The sequence below is a fragment of the Cyprinodon tularosa genome, unplaced genomic scaffold, assembly GCF_016077235.1.
Source record: "Cyprinodon tularosa strain WSP-4 unplaced genomic scaffold, ASM1607723v1 ctg962, whole genome shotgun sequence".
Lineage (NCBI taxonomy): Eukaryota > Metazoa > Chordata > Actinopteri > Cyprinodontiformes > Cyprinodontidae > Cyprinodon > Cyprinodon tularosa.
The window spans coordinates 68231-93120 of record NW_024039743.1 but is presented as its reverse complement, the minus strand read 5'-3'; the positions used below and the strand labels follow the sequence as shown (position 1 = coordinate 93120).

Genomic DNA, 24890 nt, shown 5'->3' with positions numbered 1-24890 from the left:
ACTTTGCACAACTGTAGGCACAATTCACCGCACAGCACTCTTTGTGGAACTGTAAACACAACTCAATGAAGCACTAAACAGATGCTGAAAACAGTACTGGTATTTCACACGGCAAAAGTGAGGGTGGGGGGCGCAAAACTCAATCTCGCCTAGGGCAACCAAAGGGCTACAACCGGCCCTGCATGCAGGTTTGTGTTTACGATAAGATCAGGCGCTAAACACCAAACGGACCAACAGCGATAAAAGCACCAAAAGGTGAAGTGATTCCAGTTTTCAAACATTCTCCACTGTGAGAGCTGAACGTTAGATATCCATCATTTCCATAGATATAGAGCAGGGGTCTCAAACTGGTTCCAGAAAGGGCCGTGAGGCTGCAGGTGTTCTTTCCAACCAAGCAATAGCACACCAGACTCCAGTCATCTCATCAAGTCATCATGTTAAGACTGGACTCACTTGATGAGATGACTGGAGTCTGGTCTGCTATTGCTTGGTTGGAAAGAACACCTGCAGCCTCACGGCCCTTTCTGGAACCAGTTTGAGACCCCTGTTATAGAGCATAATAAAACTCAGCATGGATTTATATTGATCTTCTTTTTAAGGATTCTCAAACACTCAGCCCACACATGTTATTTCACATGAAGTAAACACTTACTGCTCCAATGAGATGTTGGAGAAGAGCAGAGGGGGGGTGGAGGTGGGCTGAGCTGAAGTGGGCGGGGCCGTCCTCTTTTCTGGTAAAGACGTCTGAGGGACGATCTCAAGCACTGCCCAGCACCTGGTTAACACAAAAACACAACGAGCAAGTTAATGAAACCTGAATAGATGCTGTGACGTTATGTCCCCCCCCCCCCAATGATTATATGAAGTGATTATCCTTTAATCAAAGCCTTTTTTCCCTGTTTAAAAGCATTTATGGTTGGAAAAAAAAACTGATGTTAAAGAAATGCTGGGAAGCTGAGAATAATTCTTAGATAAAGAATGTTTGAGTATTTTCATTTTCACTTTATCATCAACAGTTAGTCAACCCAGAAATTGTGTGTGTGTATATATATATATATATATATATATATATATATATATATATATATATACAGGTGCTGGTCATAAAATTAGAATATCATGAAAAAGTAGATTGATTTCAGTAATTCCATTTAAAAAGTGAAACTTGTATATTATATTCATACATTACATACAAACTCATATATTTCAGATGTTTATTTTGTTTAATTTTGATGATTACAAATGACAACAAATGAAAATCTCAAATTCATCATATCAGAAAATTAGAATATTACTGAAGACCAATAAAAACAAAGGATTTATAGAGATGTTGGCCAACTGAAAAGTATGAACATGAAAAGTATGAGCATGTACAGCACTCAGTATTTAGTTGGGCCTCCTTTGGCCTGTATTACTGCAGCAATGCGGCGTGGCATGGAGTCGATCAGTCTGTGGCACTGCTCAGGTGTTATGATAGCCCAGGTTGCTCTAATAGTGGCTTTTAGCTCTTCTGAATTGTTGGGTCTGGTGTATTGCATCTTCTTCTTCACAATACCCCATAGATTTTCTATGGGGTTAAGGTCAGGAGAGTTTGCTGGCCAATTAAGAACAGGGATACCATGGTCCTTCAACCAGGTACTGGTAGCTTTGGCACTGTGTGCAGGTGCCAAGTCCTGTTGGAAAATGAAATCTGCATCTCCAAAAAGTTGGTCAGCTGCAGGAAGCATGAAGTGCTCTAAAACTTCCTGGTATGTGGCTGCGTTGACCCTGGACCTCAGAAAACACAATGGACCAACACCAGCAGATGACATGGCACCCCAAACCATCACTGACTGTGGAAACTTTACACTGGACTTCAAGCAACGTGGATGAAGTGCCTCTCTTCTTTTCCTCCAGACTCTGGGACCTTGATTTCCAAAGGAAATGCAAAATTTACTTTCATCAGAGAACATGACTTTGGACCACTCACCAGCAGTCCAGTCCTGTTTCTCTTTAGCCCAGGCAAGACGCTTCTGACGCTGTCTGTGGTTCAAGAGTGGCTTGACACAAGGAATGCGACAGCAGAAACCCATGTCTTTCATACGTCTGTGTGTGGTGGTTCTTGAAGCACTCACTCCAGCTGCAGTCCACTCTTTGTGAATCTCCCCCACATTTTTGAATGGGTTTTGTTTCACAATCCTCTCCAGGGTGCGGTTATCTCTCTTGCTTGTACACTTTTTTCGACCACATCTTTTCCTTCCCTTCGCCTCTCTATTAATGTGCTTGGACACTGAGCTCTGTGAACAGCCAGCCTCTTTAGCGATGACCTTTTGTGTCTGGCCCTCCTTGTGCAAGGTGTCGATGGTCGTCTTTTGGACAACTGTCAAGTCAGCAGTCTTCCCCATGATTGTGTAGCCTATAGAACTAGACTGAAAGACCATTTAAAGGCTTTTGCAGGTGGTTTGAGTTAATTAGCTGATTAGAGTGTGGCACCAGGGGCCATCAATTTTGAACCTTTTCACAATATTCTAATTTTCTGATATGATGAATTTGAGATTTTCATTTGTTGTCATTTGTAATCATCAAAATTAAACAAAATAAACATCTGAAATATATGAGTTTGTATGTAATGTATGAATATAATATACAAGTTTCACTTTTTAAATGGAATTACTGAAATCAATCTACTTTTTCATGATATTCTAATTTTATGACCAGCACCTGTATATATATATATATATATATATATATATATATATATATATATATATATATATATATATATATATATATATATATATATATATATATATATATATATATATATATATATATATATATATATATATATACACACACAGACCTGTGTCTGAGGTCTGAGACAATCAATCTGAGACATTAAGTGTTAATGTTTGTGATTTAAGGTTTAAACTGCAGGAGTAAAATATTTTGTAGATGATTTGGGATTAAAAGGTTTACAGCCTCCAAGCTGCTGAATAAAGGTGATTTTTATTTTTTTTAGCTGTTTTTTAAAATACTTTCAACCTGTCTTTTTAAATGTACTATTCAGGTATCTTTAGACAAAGCTTAAGAGCTAAGCAGGATTGCAAAAAAATAAAAAATAAATGACCTGCAGCAGTTTGATGATGAACAGATTGATCATCTAACATCTCACAGCACATCTATGAAGAAGTCAGTAAACAGGTTATCACCAGGCCCTGCAATCTGCTGCAATCTCAGTCATTGCTAAACTGAAACTACTTCATTTCAGAAAAATATCCATATTATTGTCGCAGGAGTTGGCTAACAGGAATAAAAGTGTGGTTTTTTTTTACCGCTCTGAGTGAACTGTTTGCAGAACAATAAATATTAAACATTCATCCCCGTGTCGAACAGCAGTCTGCATTAGAAACACTGAATTCTTTCTTTGAAGTAATTGATTTGTTTTTACAGTAATTTCCTTTAGCAACACAGAAAGCAAAATGTTGGACAAGGAAAAACAAGAAGCTGGAGGTTCGGATGCTTTTATTTCTACAGCCATTCTGAGTCTGATCAGCAGGTCGGGTGGATTCAGGCCTGATGGAAAAATGTTAGCTACATCCTTTATCACTTCAAGACCAGGCATCCTCTGCATGTTAATGCACTGAGAATTTGATACTCAACATGGAGCGTTTTCTGCTATTTAGGTAAAGGAGGAGACCAGGTATCGTCTAGATCAGAGGTCACAGATTTACGGACTGCGGTCCGGATCCACTAATCCGGATCCAACCTGATTTAAAACATTTATAAATTACTGCATGTTGTCCGAAGGCAGTGTCTAACTTCACTTGCGCCGCTTCTCCTGTTAATACGGTAAAGCCCTGGGGAGCGTCCGGCTCCAGGCTGCACGTGATCCAAATAAGCCAATGAGCTGTCAGTCTGGGTTGCTGCTGCTGCTACTTTTAGACACAGCAGGCAAACCTGTGGCAAGCCGGGCGATGGGAAAGAAGGAGAAGACCATGAGAAGAAGAGAGCAGAGAAAGTGTGGACTGCTGGAAGAACTGCAGTGAACTGGTGAAAGAAAAGTGAAATGGCGTGCTCAAAGATGACCCTGCACATTTAGAGGATGTTTGGCTCAACCTGCTGCTGTGAAGCAGGATTCTCCACCATGAACAGAATCAACAAGAAATCTGGATCCAGGCTCAAAATGAGCTCCTTGATCTGTGCTTGAGAATGGCTTAGTCTCCGGTTAAACCCAGGTTTAAAGCCTTGCAGGGCAGCCTAAAGCCCACTGCCAACATTAAGACAGAAAAAAGAAAAATAAACGATCAGTTCAGGGGTTTGAGAAAATATGGGAATCAGGAAATTGTCTATAAACCAAACTGAACGATTGTTGTTATCTGCTTTAAAAACACTTAAGATTTTAAAATGGAACAACGTTCTATTTTTTTTTATATTTAAAAAACAAATTCAATATATAACAAATCTGCATTAAAACCTAATTTTATTCTATTTAAAGAAACAGATAATAATAATAAAAAAAAAAAAAAGTTTCTTTATTTCTGTGATTTTTAACTGGTTAGCCCTGGACTAGATGCTGATCCACTAATGGCTGTAAATCTAGGGAGGGGGTTCAGACATAGCAGGGTTTTACTTTGGAGCCTGAAAGGGAAGTGGAACAAGAATAAAAGTATAAGTTTGTATAAATTCGATCACACTTTCCCTCCAGATTCTGCACAGAACGCGCTTCTGATTCTACTGAAATCTGTGCTGCAGGTAAAACGACCCGTGATCTGAACAAGGCAGGCATCTGTCATTTCTCTTTAGTCAGGTGGAAACTGGATATTTCATCGACGCGACCAAACCGTCCTTCCCCTTTAAAAGCCTCAGAGGGACCATGGGAGTTTTGTTCTGTTTTTTTACAGGGAGAGACAGATGGATTTTAAACTGAAATAAATCCAAGTTTCAAGCGAAAAGCAGCAGGGCTGTGAATATCATGAGTCTCATTGGAGGATTGTTTTGTTGATTTTTTTAACTCGTTTTTGTGGTTCTACCCAGTTGCTGAACGCTGAAGGTCCTAATTTATTCCCTCTAACAACTCTAGCTCTAGCTGATCTTGTTTCCTACTGCTAAACTGGCCGAAGGGATCCATTCCCCTGTATATCCAGCAGACCCCCTCCCTCGGCGGTGTGTGTCTGTGCTGCGTCGCCTTTGAGTTTATTGTGCCCCCCACTGAGACTCCTGCTGAGACGCATCAGGGCAAAATTCAAAAAGCAAATAGTAATCGGAAAAAAAACAAGGAAAAATAACCGACTTCCTTTTGTTTTTAGCTGTCATTTTATCCTCAGGTTGTTTTAGTTTCAATTTTCTTCACACTATTTTCTTGGCATTTCACTTTCTTTGTACTGTGGTTCATGTTGCCCGTGGTAACAGTAGTGTTGATGGCATTTTGAATTGAAAAAAATGTGTTATGCTGAAACTGTAATTTCAGGGATAAAAAAGTGCTGATGGGACTAAAACAGACATTTTTAACAGGTTAGTTTTTGTTAGCTCTCTGCTAACATTTGATCTTGATTTCATTAGAAGCAGGAAGATAGCTGTGTTGAAAAGCTCTGGCCCTGATTTATCAGAATCGTATTAAATCGCTACAGAGGTTTAATAAGAATGATGCTTTTCTTACAGGATGGAAAAAAACAAAGTATGACTGAGAGCAAAGATCAAGGATGCAATCATGAGCAAAGCAATAAAGTTTAGAATTTCAGCAGTTGTGCTGCTGCCATCAACACCTTTGTTTCTAGATGCTGAAGATCGGCCTGTTTTTCAGTGTAGTCCTGTTTCTCTGTTCAATCTCTAACGTTCTGCTCTCTCTGCTTTTTCTCATAGTAGCTTCATCTGGTCTGTTCCTGTTTGGCTGTGACTCCATCCTGGAGGGAAATATCAGCTGTGCTGCTGCCATCAACACCTTTGTTTCTAGATGTTGGAGCTTGGCCTGTTTTCCAGTGTAGTCCTGTTTCTCTGACTGTGACTAACTGGATGTGCTCTCTTCATCCTCTGACATGGGAGCTGGCTCGGAGCTCGTCTGCCTGGCTGTGTGTTTCCTGGACGGGGCCGCCTGTGGAGCTGGTTGACAGTTGCCTTTTGTATCTATGCTTCTTTTTCTATGTCTGCTTCTGTCTCCTTGAACCCCAGTGGGCCTCAGCAGATGGCCGCTCACACTGAGCCTGGTTCTGCTGGAGGTTTCTTCCTGTTCAAAGGGAGTTCTTCCTCTCCACTGTCGCTACAAGCATGCTTAGTGTGAGGGATTGCTGAAGAGTCAATGAGTCGATGCAAATTGAATTTGTGATTTATGTTATTGCTCTATCACTCTTCATCCCAGAATATAAGGCATCCTGATCATTGCATTCAACCCGGGTAGGTGATCCTGAAACAACGGGACCAAACATGATAAAGCTAAGCTGCTTCAGGTGGTGATCTTCTTCCCCTCTTTCAGGTGTTAAATTAAACTATCTACCAGTAATTTGGTACATTATTTTATTTTTAAGTTTAATGTGATCACCTTCTTCCTTTCTGACATGATGCTGAGCTCTGCACTAGTATTAGTTAAGATGGTTGTGAATGTGACTGGATGAATGTGAATCTGTCCTTGCCTACATGTCAGATTGAGCGTTGATGGAGTACCCAGAGAAAAACTAAGCTGGCACAGGCAGAACAAGCAGCTGGAGTGGTAAGGCTGATTTATAATCCGGTTGCCGCAGACAGGAGGCCTCTGATTGGTCAGATCTACATCCGCTCTACTCTATGCGTATTTCCTGTTTGGTTCCTTACCGGCTGGTTTTGTTTGTCTGACCGCCATTGTGGAAAACGATTGGTGAAGATGGAGCAGCTAGCAGAGCGAGGTGCGCAAGAACGCTGGGACCCTTTCCCACCTGGATCCCCGCTCTTCTTGGCCCTCATGTCCCTCCATTGTCGCACAAACTTGCCCCCACTTCCTCACCGCCTCGGCCGTATCTAGACCCACAGCTAGTTCCTGATTGCCCCTCTGGCGTTGTGGCGTGGAATAACAGCGCAGACCACGCTTCAATAGTGGGCAGATGTTACAAGCCTGCCAGGCTGTTTGTTTTTCTTTCCCCTCCCCCCTTCGCCTTTGCTTCTACACAGGTAGCAGAAGCTGGGATCAATCTCCCCTTGATTGATTCTTGATTGAGACTTTCTGTTAAACACACTAGGTAAGTAGATGGATGCCACCCTTGTAAAGTTTTGGTGAATCTTTTTGTTAGATTAGGTTAGCAGGGTTTTGTTTCATTTGTTTTATGTAGCTTAGACCGTAGGTAGGCCCTGTTTTTGTTTTATTGTTTTCTTTGATTCGGCACCACCTAATCGTCCCTCTCTCCCCCACCATTTGTATGAGTTGCTTGGGATTTTCTGTAACCAATAAATCCCTTAAGTAGGGATTCAAACTCAGGAATTTCTTTTTGTTGGCCTACAGTGCCTAAAAAAAAACTGTGACACCAAACAGCTTAAAGAAAAAAGGTAAAACAGTCTGACAAAAATTAACCAATGACTTAAAAAACAACAACAAAAAAAGGTGCTGTGACAAAACGCTGTGAGTGCTGTGGCCGAGCATGTAACGGACAGGACAAACCTTTGGGCCCCAAAGAAAGGAAAATCACAGCTATTGGGAAACATTCTGGTTTCTGAATCTAGCCTGCAGGGCCGTTAATCTGCCGAGGGCACAAAGAGTCCTCCAGACTAATGGGGCATCCTGAAGGGAAACACACGGCCCGGGGGGAGAAAGCTCAGCCTCCTCAGTGCCTCTTCATTGTCCTCCAACAGGATAATCGCCCAGATCAGCCCAGGGCAAAACAAAAATAGCTTGAATAAGAAAAAAACAAGAAAAACATCTGAGCCTGGATGTTAATCCAGCTGAACATCGCTGGAAAACTGCAGCATGGAGCTTCCCGTCATGAAGCCTGACACAGCCTGAGCACTTTGCTCTGGCTGGTGGGTCAAACTGCCACTTGGTAAATGTAAATAAGCGTGTGTGAAGCTCAGAACATCTGTAGCTTTACATTTATTTCTGAAAGTTGTGCTAAAAAAAAAATAAAACAAACGCGCTAAAACTAGAGAGAAACTTTCTCCTGTCAGCAGGGATCAGTCAGGATTTATCCTTCACTAAACGGGACGTCCCTCCCAGCAGCCGATGCCAATAAGATTCAGACTCCTAAACTGACATCACACCGCCGGCGCGAGGCGGGAAGCTTTAGATTTTAGACTGTGTATCTTATAAGAGATGATGGTTGACCAGGAGGTCAAACAGAAACACTCCAAGGGGATTTTCTCTCACATTTTTACAGCTTTTCAAGTTTGTTTAACATCAGCCTGATAATCCTTCAGGATTTTTGAAAGTTTTCAAAGTGATGAATATAAAAAAAAAAAACAGAGCAGACTGAGAACCTGAAGCTGAATCAAAAACAGTTTGCTTGGAAGCGAGGGCAACAAAGGCCAGAGACTGCGGAGGGAGAACAGGGGAGCTTTCTCCTCTCTGCAGCGGTAGGTTGGAGTCGGCAATGCAGCGCTGAGAGATTTATCCTTTCATTTGTTGTGGCTTCGCTCTAATGCACTCAACAACACACCATTTCTATTTTATTCTACTGGTCTTTCACTCTGCAGGGTGGCTCAACAGAATTATGTCCCCGACGATAATTATCAATCAAAATTATGTTCTGAAAAATGGAGTCAGAGGAAATTGCTTACCAGGATGTCAAACTAGGAAAGGATCCTGGATGAGAGAGAGAGAGAGAGAGAGAGAGAGATAGAGAGACAGGCCATGCTCTGCATCTGTGCAGGATAACAGACTCTGAATCCTGAACAAATCCTACAAAAAACCTCAACTTTTATTCTGTTTTTGCAAAAATACACATTTTAACTGCAGTTTTATTATTTTTGAAATCAAAAAAATTATTTTGCAATTGGAGATTAAAAAAATAAAAATACAATCCAGAAAGAAAACTTTTAACAATTAATTAAAAAAAAGTTCTGAAAGTAGCTTTGCTGTAATGGCAACGGTAATTTTCCATCAAAGGCACAATATTCATGTAGCCAAATAAAGCTGAAAGGGATGTTGTTTAAAAGTCTGCTGGTTAAATCATCAATGGCTCTGATGCTTTAAATATAAATAATATAAACTGTCCTGTTTGCCCGTTAAAACAGATGGATCCAAAATGCTACTTAGAAAGTTTAAACTGCCTCACAGATGGAGCTCGAATCAAAACATTACAACACGCATTATTTCCCACTCTATGGTGTCATTACACCCGCTAATGTCTGACACCTTATTCACTCATTAAATCCTGAGGAGTATTGAACATCTAAACATGTAAACAAAGACCATCCTTTCTATTTCTATGTTTTTAAAGAACAGGAGAAAAAAATCAGTTACCAGATTATAGAAATAAATATCAGGTCTTCTTCTTTTAATTTAGTGAGATCTTGACATAGAGCAGATATTTGATTTAAATAAAGCTACATTTTTACCTAAAAACTGATTCCAAATTCTTTATGTTTGTAATTTTACTGTTAAGTGGATGATTTGATTCTTTTCTATAATACTATTTCCACGCTTCCCTTTATATCCATCCATCCGTCCGTCCGTCCAGAAGGAGTCCCACTCAGATACATAATGATGATTTGATTCAATGCAATTTAATCAAGATAGAAAGAAAGGGAAATTATTAAACATGCATCACGAAGGAGGGAGAAAAGCTGAAACCTCTCTGTACAGCTATAATAAATTAATACCTGAAGTTCAACAAGAAAAACTATCACAGAGCATTTGCCTCACAACAGCACTCTCACAATATGAAGTACTGGTTGGACACAGAAAAAGGAGGGGAAATGTAGCCAGCAGCTTATAAATCTGAGGGAAGCGTCCCAGAGGAGAGAGACTTATTGTGTGGAGCTGCTGTACTCTGTTTCGCCCGAAGCCGATCAGCAAAGAACACCAAAGGTCAGAGCCAAGCAGTTGTGGGGTTGAGCTCAGTGAAATCTGTCATGGCTGCACCCGGACTCGTCTCAAATAACCAGAACTAACCTTTTTTCTTTTGGTTCGTGTGTGGATTTAGAAAAGCAGGAAGAAGCAAGCCGCTCAGGAGATTGGTATCTTTTACCCGATGTATTCCAGCATCCAGCTGCCATGCACGTGGGCATTGTCAGTTTCACTATAGCTCTGGTGAATTTCAATGGTGAAGTCCTCTGGAAATCTTCAATAATTGTTGTTGATTGCAGATGTGTCTAGTAGTTCCCATTGATTTAGCTTGGAAAGCGGGGGAGAATGGCGCTAGGCTTACCGCACCGTGACCTCACTGCTGGAAGATGGCAGGAGGGAGGGGCTACTATATTTGGGTAAAAATGGCCGCTCCCAGACTATTTTTTTTTCTTGATTAACCCTAAATTCATGATATCCCCGAGAACCTATTAGTTTTAGTTATAAATAATGATCCATTGATTATTCCTTGTCGACCGAACTTTTGCTTTAACTAGTGTTGCGCCGATGCCATTTTTTGGCCCCGATACCGATACCCGATACCTGGCTGTGCAGTATCGGCCGATACCAATACCATAATAATGTAAAATAATTGCCATCATGGCTTTGTCGAAGCAGGAAAAAATCTAATACAAAGTGAATCCAGTAGAACTTTTTATTGCCTACCAGGAGTGGGTGACAATAGTTGAATAAACTTTTAGCTCTCAAAATGGTATCAGTGCCCTATTTGTTGGTACTTGCTGATACTGATACCACCATTTTAGGGCAGTATCGGGGCCCCGTCCGATACAGGTATCGGTATCGGTGCAACACTAGCTTTAATGCTCCTCTTCATTCTCTCATACTCGTATTCTGACCCGTTTCTGTGTGGAAATGTCCCCATATGCGGTATTTCCAGGAAATAAGATAAACAGCAAATAATAAATATATCGACTATCCTGAACTAAATGTAAAAATAGATCCTAATAGATCCTAATATGATGCAGCATCTTCCTCCACCTACTTCTGCTCTTCTTTGTCTTTTTCTTAAGGCAATACAATGTTTCCCACCTCATGCATGAAGCTGTTATGGAGCCAGGAGCTCCTGTGGTTACAGACTGTTTCATCCTAGATGCACAAAGGAGCGCCTCCACAGATCCTCCCTCCCTGCTGCTCTAACAGTGTTTATAAACATGCTGCTGATGGTTACAGCGGTTCTTCATTCGATCGAGAAAGATTTCCACCGTTTGTAATCTGCTCAGTTTGTTTCTGCCACGTGAAAATCTGCACAAATCTGAACCTGCTCTGGATGTTTGTTTTTATAACTATCACACATATTTCAAATCGTTCTGTAAACCAGCTGGTGTTTTCTTTTTCTTTTTAAATACAAAAATTCTCATTTTTATTAGAATATTCCTTTTTCTTTTCTAGCTGCAGCATATTTTTTCCTTCTGTGAAGTGACTTCCACAATTGAAAAGTCCCATTTTTAATTATTTGATTTAATTCATAATCACACCGTATGTTCTCCACATTTATGCAGCATTTTTGGATTTCCTTCCTTTTCACTGAGATCTAGATGGATCATTTTAGATACCAAGCAGTAATCAACATGTCTGAAAACATCTTTCTGAGCACATAGGGGGGGGGGGGGGGGGGGAAGGGGAAATATTGGAACAAGAGAGTCTGCTTCAAACATAAAGCCGAAAACAGGAAAGCTGACTAAACTGGATCAAATGAAACAATCTTTATAATCTGATTAAGTAATTTCTGTTCTGAATCAGTCAGGATTAGATTTATAATGTTCTGATTTTAAATGTGAACATGCATTAAGTTAGTAGATATAAAGAACAAGCTGTTAATGTTTATATTTGATGACTGGAAGGTTTAACGTCTTTTTTCTACAGTGCATTTAAATGTCTGGTTAAGTTGAAGGTGCAGCATGATTCATAAATCCATCCTGCAGAAGCTGATTTTCTTTGTGTGGAGAGCAGAAGACAGGCGGATAAATACTCTCCCTAAATGCATCCGACTCCACAGCAGCAAAGTGGGGTTCAGGAGATTGAAGATGGTTTTTGCTCTCCACTGCATTTAGAGTCCTTTGTGGACGCTTATTTTGCCAGATGGCCTTGTTTCACTTCAAACCACCGAGCTCACTGCTGCTTTTAACGTAGGCTTCATCTGAACGTCTGCCCAGGGTCTCCTTGCTGACTATCGTCAGCCTGGTTTTTAGACTTTTCTTACAAAACTATTTACAAACCTAAAATCATGGAAAATAATGTATCTTATTTGAATTTTACACATCTGTTAGTATGTAAAGGGGACTGTGTAGATAAGGGGTTTAAGGGATTATTGAGAAAAAAAATAATTTTTCTTAAAAGAGAAATCAGAGGTTTGGTTTAAAGGCTTCAGGTCAGACCAACATGAAAAACTAAAACTGGATGTTAATCTGATGTGAAGCTGGGACCATTAATGGAGCTAAAAACAAGGCATCCTGGGAATAAAAGGAGCTGATAGGTTGAGAGAGAGAAGACTAGGAGGAGTCCACCCGCCCTAAACACAGAGCCAAGGAAGAGTTCAGATCGAAGCACGATGTCGCTCTAGACAGACAATAAAGTCTAAAAGTAACTTGTTTATTTGTCGCTTCATCCGGGACCGGGTCGTGGGGGCGGCAGTCTCAGTAGAGACTCCCAGGCTTCCCTCTCCACAGACATCTCCTCCAGCTCTGTGGGGGAAGCCCACTGCGCTCCCAGGACAGTGGAGAGACATAGTACGTCCAGAGGACCAGGGCTTGTCCCCTGGGCCTCCTCTCTGTGGGACATACCTGGACCACCTCCCAAAAGAGGCGTAAACATACCAAACCTAACAGGGATGAACTCTAGTTGTTTTTCCTCCAAACAATCAATGGTGAGAAAGTTCTTTATGCAGGGGGTGGGTTGGTTCCCCTGGAGGGAGTGTGTCTGACTTTCCAATGTATAAATTTACTGAGCTCGCCGCAGTCAGAGCTCTATCTCTCCGCCCGAGGACATTAAAGACATTTGAAACTTATTTCTTGCAATAAATGCCTCAGCTTCCCAACAGTGAAGCAGCAGCTAAAGACCAACTGATATTAATATAATAAACCGATCTACAGCAACTCTAATTTCTGATAAATCTTTCCCAGAACCTCGTAGCAGAACTTTAAGGAAAGAGAAAATTCCCAAATCTAAAACGGTAAATAAGGACACAGCATCTGGGTAAGAACCAATAATCAGTCTATTTATTTATAATATTTTAGTTATTTAGACTGTAGAGACTAAGGTTAGCATTACTATCACTAGTATCAGTATTAATAAGGACATTTACTCACACATCCATAAATTTGGATGCTTTGGTAACTGTAGCTCCTGCTTCAGTGAACATTCAGACTGTATTCACAGCGCTGTCCCAGCATTTCCTCTATTGAAATCAAATATGTTTTGTTTTTTTTTGACATCAGATCATGCACTTTACTTCGTTATCGCCACGCTTCGCTGGGTGGTGCTAACTGGCTTAGCCACAGTAGGCTAATCCATTGTTTCCCCCTGCATTCAACGACAATTGTTTTTATTCTAAATGTATATTAAAACAGCTTTATTTACCAACAAATCAACCCGGATCAAAGTGTAAAACCCCGAAATAGCAAATAATTCACCAGCAGAAAAAAAAAAAAAAAAATAATAATATATATATATATATATATATGCAACCAGAATGACCTACGTGCATTGAAAGAAACGGAAAAAAAAAACATCTAACATGACCTTTAAACTCCTCCATCTTTGCACAAATACACTGTAGCTGTAGATGTTTAGTTGTTAAACACTCGGGCTGTTTGGTGGTTGGCTGATCCTGAGGAAAGCTGAAAAACTGCAGGAAGAAGCTTTTCTTTAGCACTACCTGTTTCTGTGCTTTCAGTTCGCAACACAGATCGCACAGTCCTTGCACTCAACCACATTTCATCCACTTATTTCAGTGTTTTTAACACATTTCTAGTATTTTAACACATTGCAACCAAAATGTTGTGATTAGAAGTTGCATCTGTGTTTGAATAACAACTAGATAGATTTCTACTGTTGTCCTTTTACCAGAGAATGTTGAGGACTGTACAGGTAGCCAGGCCTCCAAGAACTGCTCTCCGAAACCAAAGGATCTGGAAAGAAAACAGGGAAATATGTCACATATATTGTGAGAAATGATGCAGTTACACTGATGCAGGTTTACAAACACAAGAGAGAAGTTTATTTCCAGGAAAATGGTTCAGTGTCACTCATGGAAAAGATGAGCTGTTTCTTAGAAATGTGAGCAAACATTCAGCAGCCATTGGCTGTCCCATTTTCAATGAAGAACGACGGCGGAGGCTATCAAAGGCTGTCTCTACATTAATCCACAGAGCAGAAGTTATGACTTCAGGTTGGAAAACGTCACAGAATCACCTCTAATGAATCTGTGGCTGAGCCATCCATGGTCAGCCAGATGCTGCCACCATCAAGGAATCTCAGGAGGTCCTCTTAGTGTCCTTGACTCTTTTTATGTTCCTCCACCTTAACTATTAGTCAGAGTAACCCTGGGTAGCCTCTAAGCCAATCACTGTCCTTCTTTCAATGGCTAATCCTATCATTTATTAGACGAAATGCAGCAACGAATAGGCTAGGCTACTTCAGTTGGCTTACTTAAAAGTCTATGACTTACCCTTCATGTGACTCGACAGCGCAGACTCGCCCATTGTGAAAAGCTGCACATCTTTTCTGCAGACTTTACAAGAGGCAACTCGTGGGGTTTGTCCCCGTTTAATCTATAATTTGTGTTTTTCATCTTCCAGCCAACGTTCATTGAAACGACAACCTCCCGGCATGGTGCAGTAGTGGTTTCATGGGGGCGGAGTCACACATGGAAATAGACTGGCAGATCGCAGTCACACATAAGCGAGCAGGTTTCATTTTCAGGCTCTGCAACATTTTATTTCTCCATTTAATAAACACAGTTAGATAGGTATTTGTTGCGAAAGAAATAGTTACAATTTCAAGCATTTTCAAGCATTTCATCCAAAATAAAAGCACTTTTCAAAGCTTGAAAACACAACGTCAAAATGCAAGCATTTTCAAGGATTTCCAGCACCCGTACGAACCCTGCGAGATAGATCCTCTACAACAGAGATATATCTAATTAAAGCACGGCATTTAATTCTGCTGCTGGCATTGAGTAATTTCAGCATCAGAAATGCAGATGTTTAGTCAGAGACATGAAAGGAGGATCTTGTGTCTTTTCAAGATCAAAATAAACATAAAACTCCTGAAATGATGTCTGTGGATCTCTTTGCTCCGCTAAAATTAAACTAATCTCCATAGGAGATCCTCATTTTCTCCTTGTTTGAGAAAACCATACACTTGAGGGGGGCGTGGGAACGGTAGGCGGGTTGGGTACCTGCCCTGGCGTCTGTGGGGGTGGGTCTGCGGTTCCTGAGGGGATGCTGTTGGGGCCGACACCTTACGTGGGGTGTCGGGTGGTGTTTAGGGCTAGACCTGGGCTAAACTGCTACTGTCCACCAGCCAATCTCAGCCCCCCCATCCCACCTCAAGCTGTCTGCCCCTTTTCATTTCTGGGGGATTCCTTTCTTTAAAACTAACTGAATATTACTTTTTTTCACATGACTGGATGCGGTATTATATCTGAGTTATTACAGACATGAGAGCTTCTACTTCAACAACACAGACTCACTTATTCATCTGGATAAATATTTTGTTGGGTTGGAGGAACTCTGAATGAAAGCCATTCCTATCTGATGAGCAGACGCCGGATTCCAGGCAGTGTTGATTTTTGAAAGACCTAGAAGGGAAATGATGCAGAAAGCTGCTTGATCAAAGCTTTTGATATAAGAAATAAAAAAAATAAAAACCTGATTAATTTGACATGAAGTTAAATTTGAGATGAGATTCATCCTGTTTCTGCTGATCATTTTTTAGATCTTTCTACAGCGTTAATCGATCCTCCTGTTGTAAATTTCAGCTGATCAAATTGCATTAGGAGAGACAAACACTGGTATATATATATATATATATATATATATATATATATATATATATATATATATATATATATATATATATATATATATATATATATATATATATATATATATATATATATATATATATATATACTATAAGGTAGTGTTACCTCGCCAGGGGACATTTAGCAATCATGAAGTCTGATGAATTGGCGCTTGGCCTTTTAAACAGAAGATGGTCTTGAGGCACATACTGTCTAAACTGAACGATCAGGGGAGAAAGGTCTTACCTACAGAGGTGACCAAGAGTCTAACCTGTCAGAGATTCAGTGTCAGAACATTCCAGAAGGACAACCAGCTTACCATCAATCAACCAATCAGCTGTCTGGTGTTCAGTGAAAGGAGCCTGAAGGACTCTTAGATCAGGGGGAGCAAAGTTCTCAGGTAAGGCCAGACAAAAATTAAACTGTTTGTTGTCAATGCCAGACACCATGTTTAGAGGGAAAATAGGACCAACTTGGCACAAGGCCAATACCGTCCCTACAGTGAAGCATGGTGATGGCAGCATCATGTGATGGGGATGTTTTTCAGTAGCAGGTAGAGGAAAGGTTGAATAATGTAAAATCTCAAAAAAACTATTTCAGAATAATTGTGTAGAAATTTAGGTGATGCATGAATCCTGATGGGTGGAGCACGATGCACGGTGGAGCAGTGGGTAGCACAGTTGCCATGCAGCCAGAAGGTTCTGGATTTGATTCCTGGCCCAGGGTCTTTCTGCATAGAGTTTGCATGTTCTCCCTGTTAGGGGTGTAAATCACATCCATCATGGCGATTCGATTCAGTATCGATTTCCTGACCCAACGATACGATTATTTTCGATACTCAAGAATACACCATGATTTGATTCGATTAATCGGTTAATTTTTTTATTTTTTTATTTTATTTTTTTACACCTTACAGGCTAAACAAAGTTTCAAGTTTGAAATAAATCAATGAAAGCTGTAATATCGTTATGCATTTTCTTTAGAAACAACAGCAAATAACAGAAGTAGAAAAGTTGCATCAAAAAATACTGCAAAAATACTGCGCAATATCAGTATAATGAGTTCAATGCAATACCTCGGCTCCAGAGAAACTGTCCAACATATTTTTTTAGAATGTAATAAATATACTCAGGAAAGAGAGATGTTGCGTAGAGAGTTAGACAGGAATAAAAATAAACTACAAATAAGGGAATTGTTTCAAAGGTCATCTGGGGATGTAGTTTTTGGGAGTATTTTTAATTTTCTAAGAAGAACGGGTATTTTAGGGAGAATATAATAGTTTGTCTGGTCCATACTCCATTCTGGAAGGTGGCGGTAATGCACCTATAAGTTGTTTGCCAACCGCCATTAAAAAAAAGAAGAAGAAGAAGGCTCCAGAGTGTCGACGTCACCTTGAGAGACGCTCCGCTGCTCCTCTCCCAGATTGTAGCTGACCGCAAACAGTGCAGCAGACAGGAGGCCGGCTTGTTTTGTTTTTATGACCGAAATTGCGGAAAACAACTCGTGAAGTTTGACCCGTTAGAAGAGCGAGGTGCGCGAGAACGCTGGGACCCTTTTTCCACCTGGATCTCCGCTCTTTTTGGCCCTCATGTCCCTCCGTCGTCGGACTAAACTCGCCCCCACTTCCTCGCTGCCTCGGCCGTATCTAGACCCACAGCGTGTAGCTCAGACCACGCTTCAATACTGAGCATAATTAAAAAATGTCTGCATCAAGCTCACTGCAACACACTGCTGTAAGAGTATAACCAGGAAGCGAGGTAGGAGGGCAAAATAGGTTTAGCGCCACCGCAGCACGGGAGGGAGAATTACGTCCAGGAGCAAATGGATAAAAATAGACCGGAGGAAAAAAAAAAACATGAATCGATTATCTTGCGGACGTGTCGATGCATCGGATCGTCGGCTTTTGGATCGATGCATCGATACAAAACGATTATTATTTACACCCCTACTCCCTGTGCATGCGTGGGTTCTCTCTGGGTACTCCGGCTTCCTCCCACAGTCCAAAAACATGACCGGGAATACTAGGAATATTTCATTGGGGGTACACCTCGGTGTATGACGTCTTTAGGCTGTAGGGGGTGCTATCCTTCCCTGAAAAATGTTGAAATGTAGACTCCCTGAAACTCTATTTCCAGCAATTTGAGGTGGAGCTAACTTTTTCTCTTTGTTCCAACACTAATTTTGTCCTGATTATGGGAAATATGTGTGCTTAACTTGAGGTGGAAATGTCATAAAGAAGACATGAGATCATTTTTAGCTACAATATTATGTTAAATTCAAAGAATCAGAAAGGGTAATGCTATGTTCACACAGCACGCCATTTCAGCAGCAAAAAAGTGTCTGCGGCTTCATTTTTGATGCTTGTCCAAATCAAGGTCAGACGCGCTTCACGAGCATCAAAGAAGTGTGTTGAGATGCATCTGTCGCTTCTGCTGCTCCTGTGTTCAATGCCAGAGAGCAGCTTTGCTATCTTAGCTGTGATCAGCGGGTAGAAAGTAGTTAGAATCTATGTTGAAGTGAGAAAGTCCTCCTGAAAACATGGTCTGTGCAGTCAGTTCATCCAGATTACCATCCTGCCTTCAAAGATTATTTCTCTGTGGGAGCCGCTCAGACCCCCACATACCGGCGCTGCGCTGTCACTGGGAATCCCCAGCAGCAGCTGCCTCAGGCCCGAGAGCCTCTCTGGGGTTTTCCCCTCCTGTTGGTGGCGGCTGGAAGTAGATGTTAGCGTTTTTCAGGTCTGTGCTACAGACTGCAGGCAGCAGGATAATAAAAGCCAACATATTCTGCCGGCAGGTTTCTACATTTGAAGTTAATTTAGGCGTTAATAAACTGTTTCAGAGGAGTGATCATAGCGCTCTGCATCAGCAGTGCTGCGTCTGACTCCCTGCCAGCTCCCAGATCAGCTTCTCTGATTGGTTGATGTGGCGCGTCCAGCAGCTAAAGGTACATTTTTCCAACTTCAGCAGCTGCTGCTTGAGAAATTTAGATAATTTGAGAGAAGTTTCCAGGCAAAAATAGGGTTTAAAATGTTCTTCTAGTAAAGGGCGTACGAATAGCTAGCTAAAAGCCTGACCTCGCCTCTCGCCCATAGATTGCTGGAGATGAGAAGTGGCCTCACCGCAACCCTGACAGGACTATTGGGAGAAGATGGATGGATCCTGATGTGCTGCAAATAGCTGAATTTTCTTTTTTAAAATAGTTCCAAATGTATAACACCCCCCCAATGACATAAAATCTTTCCTGGGAGGTTATTACATCTTTTATGCACTCTACCTTAATAAACTCTGGTTCCAGGTAAGAATATGACAAAAACTACATTATATTCTCATTAAAACAAGACCCTGAGGCTAAAGGTGGAACCTAATCAGCTGCTCTTCTGAACTGACCAATTAAATGTCCTAAAATGTCTGAAGTGTTACAGCAGGAAAGTCAATCTTTACCAGGAGCTGGAAGAACTGAAAGTCTTTGAGTTTCACCATCTGGTTTTAGAAATTCAAGGTATAAGAATATCAGAAGACACAACAGAACAACAAAAGGGGTTAAAGTCTAGGGAACAAGTACCTGTGTTTTGTTGTGTGAGATGTGAGAAAAAAGAAGAGGCATCACATTCACAATCCCCCCTGTTGAGACAAAAACGAAGCCAGAGGTTAATTCCTCAGTCATCTATACAGTCTGATCTATTTGTGTTATTTTGGTGGAAAATAAGCTTTGACCTAACAATATTGAATATGGCCTCTTTCAATTTTTCTTTAACAACCATCATAGAGAAAGATTTTGCTTCATTGAAAACCTGTTTTTTCTACCAGCTTTCTGTCATAAGCGTTTGTTAAATATAACAATAAGGAGCAGAGGCCATGTGACGCCGCCTGTGTGTGTGAGAGCAGGCAGTGGAGATCTGGCTGTTATTATTTCAAAACAAAGAAAAAAATGGTGACTTACTTGTCATTTAAGATCTAAAACAAGCACATCTATGAAATGGTTAACATTTGTCACCAAGATAGCAGCTTCTGAGGTGTATTCCCTGTAGAATATAGATCTGCTTCTAACGCTGGCATTTCTAAACACTGCCAACATTTTCATGACAGACACCGGTAATGCGTATTTAAATGGAGCACCTTTGCTGTGCAGTGCTCCGTTTAACAGTTAGCTTGGGGTTTTCTTGATAAGGCTTCTGTCAAGTTATTGCCGGTAATAGCTCCCTAAATGTAATAGAGATGCGTTATCAGAGTAAGCTTGTCAAACAGTAAATACGTCCTCAGTTGTTGAAGATGACAGATGAAGACGACAGCCTTTGTTTTGGCTGACTATAGACCTTTGAGAGAGAAAAAATTGTCATCATGATCACTGAGTCTGGGAGCGGCCATTTTTGCCCAAATATAGTAGCCCCTCCCTCCTGCCATCTTCCAGCAGTGACGTCACGGTGCGGTAAGCCTAGCGCCATTCTCCCCGCTTTCCAAGCTAAATCAATGGGAACTACTAGACACATCTGCAATCAACAACAATTATTGAAGATTTCCAGAGGACTTCACCATTGAAATTCACCAGAGCTATAGTGAAACTGACAATGCCCACGTGCATGGCAGCTGGATGCTGGAATACATCGGGTAAAAGTGAAAAAAAGAGTTATTCCACCTTTCTGATTCCTGATCCTCCACGGACGGGTTGGTCGTTGGATCGCCAACTTGAAGAGGGAGGATTTGCCATCGAACTTCTGGCCAGAGAAAAAACCCGTAATATGTAGCCAACATTTGGAAGAAGAATGTTTTCAAGATGACTTGGATAATAGCACGTTGTGACAAACACCAGATACAGCACTGGGACTTGATCAACAGCCGATACCGCACCGTGACATGTCACTAACCAGTAGGTGGCAGTAGTGTTCTTTGACAAACATGGATGCCTCCAGTAAAGCACATTCACATGAAAATTACTCTGAATTAAAAACACTGATCATTTATTGAACAGGATGGAATCATTTCAGATTTAAAGAACTTTCAGAAGTTTGAATTCTGAATACTTTTCCTTTAAAGAGATCAAAATTGAAATTGTAAAGTGGAATTATTCATCTTAGTGTTTTTTACTCCATCAGAGGTGAATACACAGTGAAGAGGCACTACAGCTGATGAATACAATCATTCTTACACCTTTTGAAACTCACAGCCTTGAAGCAGATATTAACCACCTTGTTTAAAAAGCTCTTCTGTGTTAAACTTGTTCCTTTATGAGTCTGATGTCACGCTGTGATCCTAAATGTTTTCTTTAGCTGTGGGCAGAAAATCATCATAACAGAAATAAAGACATGAAAACCTTCTGTGCCTAATTAATCTTTATACGTTTCACTTGGTGAATGGACTTACTAAAATAAATGAACTTTCCAATAATACTGTATTAAATTAGGTTTGTGGATACCTGATATTAAAACTGTTTACTCATAGAAACAAGAAAGAAAACTGTTTACTCAGTAATAATCTAAATTTGATCTAAAAATGAGAAGGAATTTCTAAACATAACCTTATTTTCCCATCCATTTAATAGGAAATTCAAATTATCTGCCAATTTATTGAGATTAAATGCCCCTAAAATAAGATAATTATTTACACGGCACCTGAAATGAGATAATACAGATTTATTTTTCTTATTCTAAGCTAAACAATCTTATTCTACTGGCAGATCATTTTACCAACCAGCTGAAAGTAATTGCAAATACACTCCTAGAAAATATGACCTGTTTTTAGATAACTTTTAGCAGAATAGCATTTAGCCTAAACATATCAAATTCACACTGCATCGTAAAACTGTTCAGCTTAATCATAAACACAGATCGTCACCAAACTGTTCTGGAATTGTTGGAAAACTTGATGCTTCTTTTCCTTTATGACCAGCTGACAGCCTTGTCCTATATGTCATATAGATATATATTAAAGATTTTATTGATCAGTCAATGTAGAGATGAGAAATTTAAAGCTCATAATGAGTCAGCTGCAGATCAGCGTATAAATCCAAACCAATGTGACTTAATTTCTTATAGAGAGAATGATTTTGATTAACGGAAGACAAAATAAATTCGCAATGTATTTGGATGTCTTTTAAAATCTGAGTTTTGTAAGTGCAATAAGGGCACTAACAGACGCTGATGAGAGGCTGCTCAGAGGACAGGCTGACTGCAGGTGACAGGAAACCAAAGGTGAGGTGTTCCTGCGGCTGGAGGCGGGCTCTTTATCAAAACCCTTTCATAATAAAAGTGATGAAGCCACCACTTGTTCCAAGGCGGAAAGGAAAATTACGGTTCTGTTAATCAACTCGTGCCATTTAGTGGGAAATTGGGGGTGGAGGTGCACCTACCCAATACTGCAGGCGCACAGTTTAGAAAAATGGAAATAAGATAATACTTTATTTCACTTAGATATCAAAGCGTATGATTTTTGTCTGCAACTATGTTTTGTAAAAAAAATGTTTTAAATTTCCCAGAAAAAAATGATTATCCGATCTATCTTCAAGCATCACATGACAACCATCACCAAGACTAAAGCGGTTTTACAGCCTTTGGTTATTAACATGGACGTGCTGCAGCGTAACATCAACAGGGTTGCCAGATGTCACAGACTCACGTTTTCCAACCCAAAAATGTTCATAAACCACCTGGATATTCGAAATCTCGCCCAATCTGAACCAAAGTCTACTGATCTCTCAGACCATTAATCTAAAGGAAAACATTTTTCACCCACAGACGGCCGTCCTAAACTGCCAGACTGGGAAACATCCCAACCTGGCAACAATGCATGTAAGACGGGAAACGTCTTAAGATGCTAAACCCCATCATGGACCGCAACATATTTTTGCAAAATATTCAAACATAAATTTGCCAAATATAAGAGGAGCATCGTAGTTTGGTTTAAAGAAAGCATTTTAGTTTTATTATAATTTAGTTTATTTCAAGGGTTTAACAGTTTGGAGAAATAGGAAATGACAGCATATGCCAACCGTCACCAGGATGAGCATGAGGGAAGGGCTAAATATACTGCATGCATCATTTAGGGAGTTAACATTGGATTACTGCTTCAGCTCCTTTAGTTATTTACTGTCACAGGTAGGAGCTTCAGCCGGAGAGGGAGTGTCGGGGCCGGTTTAATTTAAGGAGGGCTGGCCCTCGCAATCTGAAATTAGGACCAGTCCACTGGGCTCAATATCACAGCATCCGCTGCAGATCCACCAGGTTCTGCATCGGCTTCTTCCCCACTGCCATCAGACTGTTGAACCTTTGATCCACAAACCGAACTCTGCACCTATTGCACATTATCGGGCATCAATGCTGCTGAACTTTTAACTTTTAGCCCTTTAATTGTTCATCTCATTTCTATTTTCAATAACCCATTTTTTGCACAAATGCCTATCTGCACTGAACCATTGCAATTTGCACACTGTCTTTATCCTCTGCACTGTTTACACTTTGACCACTGCTGCACTTTTTGTATAACTTGTGCCATTTGAAATATCAATGCAACGTTCATAAGCTGTATGTAACGCAATTTCGTTCTGTATGCACTCTGTGCATACAAAATGACAAATAAAGAAGTCTAAGTCTAAGATTACCAGTCTGAGTCTGGCCTTGGACAGATGACCTGCCTGTTCCTACTGTCAGTGATCGTGCTTCGTGTTTCTTTTGTTTGTTTTTTCCAGCTACTTACACTGTCACAAGTGCAGAGCAACGTAATTCACTCTCCCCATCTGCTCCACTGCTCCCCCTCCCCTTGGGGAGTAGTGGGCTGCCATTGTGCGGCACCCAGGGAGCAGTGTGGGGTGAAGGGTCTTTGCTCAGCGATGCAGAGTGGAAGTCTGTGGGAGCGGGACTTGAACTTTGAACTTCTGGGACCAACACTCCCCCTCCAACCCACAGTGATTCATGTCTGCAGTGTTCTGGAGGGTCATATGAGGACCCTTTGGAAATGACGCAGCCATTATTACCCGGCTGCCATGTTCTTATGTGAATGAAACAATTATAAGGATATATGATTGAAAAATATATTTTTCTTTTTCCGGTCCTTTTTTATTTCCTGCAGATTTTCCATCTGTTTGTTCTTTTGGGTAGGATTTTCTTGCCTTGCTACCCTTCTTGTCACCAAAACATGCACCATCATTCCCAGAAGCCAAACACCTGTTAGTTGCTGGGCACTGAAAGAATCTGCAAATATCTGCACAAAATTCCTCCAGTGTGTCTTTATGTCTGCTATTCCAGTAATCTTCAAGGGATTTTTCACTGCGGGGTTGGATTCCTCTCAGCCTTTAGTATTTAGTAACCAAAAAAAAGAGAGAGAGGAAAAAATGAGGATGGGGGGGTAGAGGCAGAAAGGAAGCGGTTAGAAAGAAAAGGAGTGATCCTGAACAAAGCTGAGCCTCACCTAGAGCCACGGTGCCCATTAGGAAAGGTTTCCCCATCTGACTGAAGTCACTGCTGCTCTGCAGGCCGACCTCAGAGCCCACTGCAAATGTCACCACCACCTGAGACACACAGACATAATGCAGGGCGGTGAGCAAAAAACCAAACATGCCCTGAGCCGTCTAGCTCAGAGGAATTCAGACGATTTCTAATATACCTACAGAAATAATATCAGCAAACAGTTTCCTGTTTTTCTTTAAGGTGTCTTTGCTTTAGTTTGAACACAGATACTGAAAAAGATGATTTTAGAACATTTATACAAACGCAGGAAGGGTTCCCAGCTCACAGATCTATCAACACAAAAAATATCAACAAATCTGTTTTTACTTCCTTTAACTGACTTAAATGCTTTGCACCTTTTGTGCATCTGCATTTAAAATAAAACTAGCATTAATTCGGCATTTGAA

At 40.7% G+C, this 24890-nt stretch overlaps 1 protein-coding gene across 1 annotated transcript in view; it reads right to left on the bottom strand.

Moving 5' to 3' along the window:
• Nucleotides 1-648: 648 nt before the first annotated feature.
• LOC119776876 overlaps nucleotides 649-24890 on the bottom strand; it is a 69020-nt gene continuing 44778 nt past the window's right edge. The window contains exons 5-8 of the mRNA XM_038275506.1: nucleotides 24446-24545; nucleotides 19611-19669; nucleotides 14084-14148; nucleotides 649-775 (exon numbers count right to left, since the gene is read on the bottom strand). Of these exons, the coding sequence (XP_038131434.1) occupies nucleotides 649-775; nucleotides 14084-14148; nucleotides 19611-19669; nucleotides 24446-24545 (351 nt within the window). The remainder of the gene's footprint in view (nucleotides 776-14083; nucleotides 14149-19610; nucleotides 19670-24445; nucleotides 24546-24890) is intronic.